This window comes from Myripristis murdjan, chromosome 4 (genome assembly GCF_902150065.1).
Source record: "Myripristis murdjan chromosome 4, fMyrMur1.1, whole genome shotgun sequence".
Taxonomy (NCBI): domain Eukaryota; kingdom Metazoa; phylum Chordata; class Actinopteri; order Holocentriformes; family Holocentridae; genus Myripristis; species Myripristis murdjan.
The window spans coordinates 23,023,762-23,032,572 of NC_043983.1; the positions used below are offsets into that span (position 1 = coordinate 23,023,762).

The window sequence follows — 8,811 nt, forward strand, 5'->3', positions numbered from 1 at the left end:
GTTTATTTTGTATGTGTGTTACTCTGTGCGTGTGTGTGACCAGATATCAATGAGTGTGAAGGAAGGGATGCGTGCCAGCATGAGTGTATGAACACACCAGGAAGCCACAGGTGTCTCTGTCCTGCTGGTTACCGCCTCATGACCAACGGAAAAACATGTCAAGGTGAGACCTTCCATCTCATCAACTCTCTGTAACTACCCAGCCATTTTATCCATTTCATTTCATTTAATAATCATCTACTTCAGTCATTTCTGTACAGAATGCAAGGGAAAAGAAAAAAAGTTTTTGCAAGTAGATACCTGCTAGACAAAGAGGCAGGAACTCTCCATGAACAAAAAGGAGCAGAAAGACGAAAATCTTCAATGACCTGCTCCTCTCTTGAAAATAAAATGTGTAACATACTTACACAATACATAATACAAATAAATAATACATATAAATACATAAAAGTTGATACTGTCCAATTGCTCTCTTTCATAATTGTGCTTTCCGGACTGTGCAATGCTTGCATGACAAGTTGTTTGCTGTTCTGCAGATATAGACGAGTGTCTGGAGCAGAATATCCAGTGCGGTGCCAACAGAATGTGCTTCAACATGAGAGGAAGTTACCAATGTATTGACACACCTTGTCCACCAAACTACCAGAGAGACCCAGCCACAGGGTAAACCACCCCAGAAATACTCCTTAATACTGATAACCATAATGTGACTTAGTACAAACTGAAAGCTTTGTTCACACAAGGGGATTAAAATAATTTGTTGCAACAGTTATGGAGCATCTTATACTGCATCCTCACATGATGGTAATATTATTTGTTTACTAAACCAAAGAGTATATGTTGTAGAAGATGAATCACTCATAATCTAAACACAGCAAACTTCATCTTAACTAGTAATTTACCCTCACATTTTTGTTGTTGAAAAAAATCTGCCAGTGGGATGAGATAATCCCACTTGTTTCCGATGCTGATGATCTTGTTTCCGCAATTTTGTTGAATCAAGGGTCATTTCCTGATCCTAGTGAGCTTCTTCTGCCATGTTTCATAATATTTATATTTCTTCCCGAAAAATTCCTGAAACTAGTGAGGCTGCATTGGAGACAAGTAGGATTATTACACCCTATTGGCAGATTTTTTTCCCCCCTAGATGGAGATTTTTTGCAGCAAAATATAAATTCTGGCTTGCAAGTGTGTGTAATTTGGTCCAAATTCTTTCTGAACACATGCTTTGGAAGCAGATTCTGGACTACATCTCTTTTTTCCATCATGTTTTGTGAGTGTGTTTGTGTGACCTGGAAACAGGGGCTGGATTGGAGCTCTGTTTATTCCTTCTCCCTCCAGACAATACTCACTTGGAATCAGCGTGTAACATGTGTAAAACCCATTTTTTATTTGTTAATTTGTAGGTTCTGCCTGAAGAACTGCCCACCAAATGACCTGGAGTGTGCTCTGAGCCCCTATGCCCTGGAGTATAAGCTGCTGTCCCTCCCCTTCGGCATTGCAGCCAACCAGGACTTGATCAGGCTTGTGGCCTACACACAAGACGGAGTCATGCACCCCCGAACCACGTTCCTGGTGGTGGATGAGGATGTCACGTTACCTTTCGCCCTGCGAGATGAGAACCTGAAGGGCGTGCTGTTCACCACACGGGCGCTACGAGAGCCCCACACTTACCGCATGAAGGTCCGAGCCCTGTCCTACAGCGAGGACGGAGGCATCGAGTACCAGACTACCTTCATAGTCTACATCGCCGTCTCCGCCTACCCCTACTGAGAGCACTTTACATGACCTGAGACAAAGGGGCGGGGATGAATCGCATCCTCTGTGTGCAGCACCACTGAGACAATGGGCGGGCGGGTGTGGTTTGGAAAAGCAGCCACATCACCAAACAGACTGAAGAAAGACTTGCTTGGAGTGTGTGAGAGAGGCCAGTGAACGCATAAAGCACTGCAGCCCCCGGAAGTACAATGACAGTGGAAATAATACAGACCCCTGGTGTATTCCACAAAGGGTTAGCGCAAGAGGCTCTTTTGGTTGGAGGAAACTAGCTATTTATTGGCCCTAATCCCTGGAATCCTCACTTCAGCTTGTTTGGACTTTGTTATTCAAATGCTTTATATTGTCTTGTCCTATTCCCCCTGGCCTTGCATCAAGAGTTATTTATGGATGACCTAGATTGACTCCTCAGAGCCGGCAGGTCCCTCACTGGCCCAGAATGTAGGCTCCTCGCCTCCTCAAACACCAAAAGAAATCTCAGCTAGCCTATATTTACATCTACCTATTATTAACTTATTGGGAAGTGCTTGAATATGAAAAGGGGGCAGTTCCCACCTTTGCTTCTCCCTTGTCTAATTAGTCACCAAAGTGAAGTTGTGACTGTGGGGTGTAGCTGTTCTTTTTTTTTTAATCAATCTGATATGGTGCTCATCTTGGCGAGAGAGAAAACTTGACTGTTGAATATGCGTCCTCAGGTAAATGCCCGTCATACCCAGACTAGGTTGCACAAGTGCATCAGGTAGAAATCCTATCAGCGATTGTGATTAATGTGCCATAATACTCCATCCATAGTCGATTACTAAGATGTATTCTATTTTTAAGATTTGTACAGAAGTTTTTTTTTCTTATAATGTATTGCTATACTTTACTGTATTGTATCCATTTTTGTAATAAAAATGTAATAAAATATACAATCAAATGAACCATAATGTCAGTTCATGTCTCCATCGCCAGTATGATAAACTGTGCGTGTCCTTTAACAATTAGCCGTTGAAAGACGTCTGTTAAGGAAGAGGTTAAGTTGTACATGCAACACAGTATGACAGCTTGTGATCAGCATTCACACCTTTTATTATTTTGTCAGAAAAGCACAACATAAAAAAGGAATATTTGAGTAAGGCAGTTTGTACATCAGTTTGGTATGTTCCCTTGTTTTCTTGCCCTTGGTCAGAAGAGCCTCTCTGGCTAGACATACATGCAATAACAAAAACATCTGATTTCTTTAAGTAATCAGACCTCTCTCCTTTTGTTTCCATGTAAAACTAGCCATTACTGCATTAGAAAAGGTATCTAATGTCTGGATGCATCACCACTGATGACAGTATTCAAACATGAAACCCATGTCCATATAATCAACTGGTGACTCTACGTTATCTTGAGATTAAAATATAGCTGATGATGCTTTCGTGATTTATAAAAAGCAATGCTTCTTGGGAAATTGCACCTTGACTAATCATCACTCAGTGCTTGATTGGAAATGCGCAGGTTATGCTAGAATTGTATTCCCCTTATCACTATTTTTACATCAGGAGCAAACCTTGGGCTGCTTGGTTTTTGACAGTATTAACGATGCATGAGCAAAACAAAGCAACTTATCCACAACACACCTTGCTTTCAGGTATTAGATGAAGAAACAACAGTTGTTAAGCAATATGTACTACTTATCTGTTGCAGCTGTTGTTTCTTCATCTTTAAAAGTCTCCTCTAAATACAAAAAGGGCTTTTTAAATCACCAATGTAACCTATAATATTTTTATGAAAGCAAAATAAATCATTTGGCAACAAGAGCAATCTACCTCATAAGGCAGACAAAAATTAGACATGTTCAAGATTTCCTCATTATCATATAAAACATAAAATAAAACATGTATGCAGTTTGTCCTCCTCCAGAAAGACATTGATGTGTATTGGGTATTTTGTTTTGGAAAGTATTAAATGAAACCATGGGGCTTGAAATTGCTTGGGGGGAAAAAAAAATCTCACAAGTTAAGGGTGATATCATGCAAAAATTAGTACACATTTTTGTTCAGCATGATTAGGGGCTTGACACAGAGTCCAGTCACTTTCCAATTAAGAGTACTCAAAATATTAATTCTCTTGAGTCCTTCCTGTACTGTGCAGCACACATGCTGATTTTGCCAAACCTCTCAGCCACATTTTTGATTTTTATTGAGAAGGGGTTTGACTGTGATGCAGAAATCATAATTACTATAAAACAATAACAGAAAAAGGGCACAAGAAAAGTGTAATCCTGGATTATTTTTCATGTTAAATAAAAAAAAAAAAACCTAAATGGAAAAAGAATTCTCTTGATGACATGTAATTTTCCTGAAAGTACAGAAAAAAAATGCATCCCCTATAAACTGTAACAGCAGAGCCAGATAATGCCCTGAACATGTGAGTGAATGAGAGCGAGCGAGACACACAGACAGGATGTGAAGTGCAGTAAAGTGGGATTAATAAGGGTGGTGGAGATAGCAGGCTGTGCTGCATCGTGGGTAATAATCCTTAACTAGGGCAGGCTGGGTGGATGGATAGATGGAAGAGTCCCCCCCCTCCCAACCCCAGGGTGAATGGCGACCCCCACAAGCAAATCCGCCACCCTCCATCTGTGACTGTGCTTTTCAGGAGACTCCCACTGCTTAAGTGTCAGGGAGCGGCAATGAGAGGATTTACCGAGAGAAAAATCATGCTTTTATTCCATCAGGAAGTCTCTGTTCAGCACTTTAGCAAAGAAGACAACACGAGAGGATGACGGTAAACAAATACTGATTTCTGAGAGAGAATTTTCCTGAGAGAAACAAAGCTGAAACCATCCTATGTGTGTGTATGTCATGTATGTATATCTCCGTGTTTATGTCTGAAAGCACGTGTGGGAGAGAATCAAGGGAGTATCTAATGCGAGAAATCATGCCTGTCACCAAGCACAGATGTGTGAGAGAGAGTTGTTCATATCCACATGAGCATGTAGGTACTGTGTTTTCAATGTGTGCATATATACTGTATAAGAATGAAAGGGTCAGTGAGAATAAAGAGGTCAGGGAAGCAGCACAGACACGTGGGGTGGAAAGTTATCTGTAGCACCCTGTGAGGAATACGATTTAGTAGGCTGCGATCACACATGGGAAGAAGTTAGATTTTTTTTTTAACCAAATGTGACCCTGATTTGATGTTTTGTCTGCATCTAGCCTTGAATGACAATCTCCAATCAGGGTCCCATTGGGTTAAAAATCTTTTGTTTTGTTTTTTTTTGTTTTGTTTTTCTTTTAGTCCCTGTGCCATCCATTAGATTACAGCGTACCGCAGCCCCTCTGTCTCTCATCTGGTGTGGAGTGTACTGCTCCTCTGCTCCTCTTTTAGACCGTCTTCCTCGCCGTTAGTACCCTGACGATGCAGCCTACCCCTCCGGCTGAGAGAGCCTATAAAAACACAGGAAGGAAAAAAAGGTCAGGTGATTAGACTATCGTTTCAGTACTGAAGCTGAATCTCACTCAAAGCCTGGCTGTGCCTCATCTTGGGCATTAGTCGGTGGCATATGTTTTCCTTGCTCGTGTGAAGGCCATAAATTCCAAACCTCTTAGAAGAGGCTTTTAAAGAGGATCATGCTTTTTGTCTGAGGGGCTTTAGCCACTGAGGACCAAAACTGGACTGTTCCCAGTTCACATTAGCAGTCTGTTTTCTTAAACAGACAGCAGGAAGGGCTGGAAAATAAATAAATAAATAAATATTAAAAGAAAAGTTATTATCTGAGTTTGTGGTTTTTGTAATATCATATGTCATTCCCTGGTTTTAGAGGCTCCATTACAGTCAAGAGTTGACATTTGAACTGTTTTAGCTGTTCTACTAATTGGATCAGCCTGTTTGTTTATGATATCCACATTAATAAATGATTTTTTTCCTCCAAAAATATTATTTGTGCATGTCTTATGAAAACATAATACACCTAAGATAAAACAGTTTAATAATTGTTAGAATATATGAACATGTTTCAACCACTTTCCCATCATATTCTCATCAGCTCTGCTCAGTGCATCCTCATTACGCACATCCTGAGCAACCTGATGGTTCAGCAGTTTGAATCCTGCTCACCAACTCTGTCATGTCAGCTTCTCCTTCTCCTCTCTCTTGCTGTTCAGTTTTCCCCAAAACAGAGCTAATGAGCCATCTTTAAAAAGCAGGCTCACCTTTTCATGCCACTGCAGGAGGACAGCGCTGCTGTTCTCTGACGGCCGCTCAAAGCCTTTGTAGATGTATTTCATCAGCAGGTCCACGCCGTTCTTGTCCAGGGACTGCACCCCCTTCTCAATGTCACCACTCTTAAAAGAGCTAAGCACTTTCAGCACCAGACCCTCAGCGCGATCCTGATTGTTAAAAGGAAATAAACACAGATAACTATAGATGCAAATTTAATTCCCAAATTATAAACTGATGTGCTTTCTACAACTACACCTCTGTAGTTGTAGATATCTTTTCACAACAACAGACATTGTATTTGAAATGACAGTGGGTCTACACCTACACAAAATCTGTCGTACAGCAAGACGGATCAGTGTGTAGCTCTCCCAAAAACAATGTACAATCAGTAGTCTGGATAAAACAGTTATTGATTACTTTTCAAAGTATATAGGTTATGTATAGGTTATGTCAACTGTATACCTAGTTTTGAAAACATACATAGATAACATGGTATTGCTGAGGTGGCTCAAGTTGGTCGCAGTATTTGCATTTCAACTACTTTCAAGAGTAAAAAAGCATTCAAGGTCATATTCTATGGAAACGAGAGTTCTGCTGAATGCTTCAACCACACACACACACACACACAGAGACATACACATACCTTAACATTCTGGTTCTTTGTGTTGATGGGTGGGTTCTTCAGAACTGCATGCAAAGCCTCCATGAGGTTTCCTGTGCAGAGGTGGTTAAGGATGCAACCATGGCAAAAAAATAAAAATAAAAATCACCTACTGGCCAAAATGCTGTCGATGCACATGTATATCTAGATGAGGTGGTTTGGTATGTCTATTCTTGTTGCAAACACTCAGCTGGCTGCCTTGTTCCTCCTCCGCAGTAACTTCCAAGTGATGTACGGTGGGGCTGCTGTGACTTATTCAATGAGGAAGTGCAGCAGTGCCTCACCATATAAGGCCTCCTCGACAGAGGCCTGCAGTCATAGCTTGATGAAGGCTTTATTTAACGTTTGTCAGTGTGCATCTATTTTTTTTACACTGTATATGCCATTTATTGGGCACTTTTACCCAATACCTTCTACCTTACTGTGTACATGTTGAGCATAGAGCGGTAACTGTGAGTCGGTGCGGAACCGCTAAGCATGTGTGATGTCAAATGCAGTCCAAAAAAAAAAAAAAGTTAAAGTAACTTTTAGTGATATGAGTCGCTTGCTGTGTGTTGTGCAGAGAGCCTGCTGTGTGTGAGGAGCTGAAATCCCAGGAATGTGGCAGCTAGACAAGTCCGGACAGTGACTGGCCTACCTGCAAGACGCCCACCGCACAGCTTCAACTAGCTAGCTAACACCTACCGATACACACCGAGGGATGAATCGTAACCCTAGAAAACACGCACACACACACAAATGCACACACACAGCCATGCCGACAGTGCCGTCATTTTCCAACCCGCAGACCGTGCATGCTAACAGGCAGGCTAATCATTTATGAAGGATATTGTCTGATGAGGGAATCAACCTCTGCCTCGTCAGGACCCAGCTGGTTTTCTCCTCCGTCCTCCTCGTCCACAAATTTGTTCTCGTCGTACTCGTCCACGTCTACTCGCCTGAAGCGGTCGGACACTGTATTCTTCGACATTTCGGCGAGGTTTAGGTCGTCTTGTGTTTTCTTTTTTCACCGAAAGGGTAAGAATGAAGGCTCAAATCCGGCCTTTTGCGGTCCTGTCTACGGCTGACAGCTTCCTTCCTCTCCCTCTTCTCTCCGCGCCCACTTCCGTGTGCACGTCGCCCCGCAGCGGCCAGAATGTGCTACTGCAGGCAAGTTACATGTTCTCATCGCAGCCAGTAGGGGGCGATCAAACCCAACACATACATCAACTGTGTTATGTAGTCCATTATAAGTTATGAAAACCTGTCATCAGTGCCGCTCCTAGACATTTGGGGGCCATAATTTTTCACCATGAGTAAATCAAAGGAGGTCTAAAAGATGAGCAGCCTGTCTTACACACAACAGTAAGACTTTGCTGCATTCTGTTTTGAGCTGATTTAATGTCTCCACTATCATTTTGCATGCACAAGTACTATCACTGACCCCGCTGTCATGATGAAATCTGGGTTTTATCTCTGGAATCCAAAATAAAAGGGGCGTCAGTGGGTATCAGTAAGTGTGCATGTGCATGTGTGTGTGTGTGTGCGTGTGTGTGTGTGTGTTTGTTTGGGGGGTGGGGGCGGGAGTTGCTGACTCATGACTGATTCATTTTAAAGCTCTGGAGGAAGTATTTACTGTTACGGGTGAGGTGAAAGCCTTTCCTCCTTTTACTCTGCGGTGGTCTGTCATGACATATGGGCTCTTAAGTCTCGAGAGCCAGAGATCCATGATGTCAGGATTAGCCCACGTCAGAGGAGAGTGCATTTTTTTTTTTTTTTTTTTACTCTTTTTTACTCAGGAAATAAGGCAGTTTCCACTTGAATTTATTAATTTAATTTTACCTAATGCAGGCTACACTTTTTTCCATATTTACTTTGACGCAGAGACAGTTTGGCTTTAATAAAACCAGTCCTTAAATGATGGGTCCTCAAATCTTTTCATCTTGGGACTCAAATGAGGAATGTAGAGATATTGCCTTGCTGGAAGCTGGGCTCGTCAAAACACTATAGCTGTTTCATGAAAATCCATCCAATTGGCAGATAAGTCATTTTTAGGTCCTGACCCGAATCCTGAAGTAAAAACAGACCCTGGAAATTTCTGGAAAAAGGACACACCTAGAGTGTTCTTTTGATTTTGGGGCGGAATTTCTAATTTCCTCAACGTCCTCGTCTAGACTGCCCCAGGGGGAGAAAGGATAACA

General features: G+C 41.8%; 2 protein-coding genes across 2 annotated transcripts in view; one reads left to right on the forward strand and one right to left on the reverse strand.

Annotated features, from left to right (window-relative positions):
* Positions 1 to 1,827, forward strand: part of hmcn1 (hemicentin 1) — a 101,282-nt gene extending 99,455 nt beyond the window's left edge. Inside the window, exons 105-107 of the mRNA XM_030049437.1 lie at positions 44 to 163; positions 537 to 663; positions 1,407 to 1,827. Of these exons, the coding sequence (XP_029905297.1) occupies positions 44 to 163; positions 537 to 663; positions 1,407 to 1,773 (614 nt within the window). The 3' untranslated portion in view covers positions 1,774 to 1,827. The remainder of the gene's footprint in view (positions 1 to 43; positions 164 to 536; positions 664 to 1,406) is intronic.
* Positions 1,828 to 2,826: 999 nt separating this feature from the next.
* arpc5b (actin related protein 2/3 complex, subunit 5B) lies at positions 2,827 to 7,745 on the reverse strand. The gene is made up of 4 exons (XM_030049438.1): positions 7,462 to 7,745; positions 6,614 to 6,686; positions 5,961 to 6,137; positions 2,827 to 5,195 (listed from the first exon to the last, which is right to left on the reverse strand). The coding sequence occupies exons 1-4, from the start codon at positions 7,599 to 7,601 to the stop codon at positions 5,133 to 5,135; spliced, it is 453 nt and encodes a 150-aa protein (XP_029905298.1). The 5' UTR covers positions 7,602 to 7,745; the 3' UTR covers positions 2,827 to 5,132.
* Between the last annotated feature and the right edge of the window lie 1,066 nt (positions 7,746 to 8,811).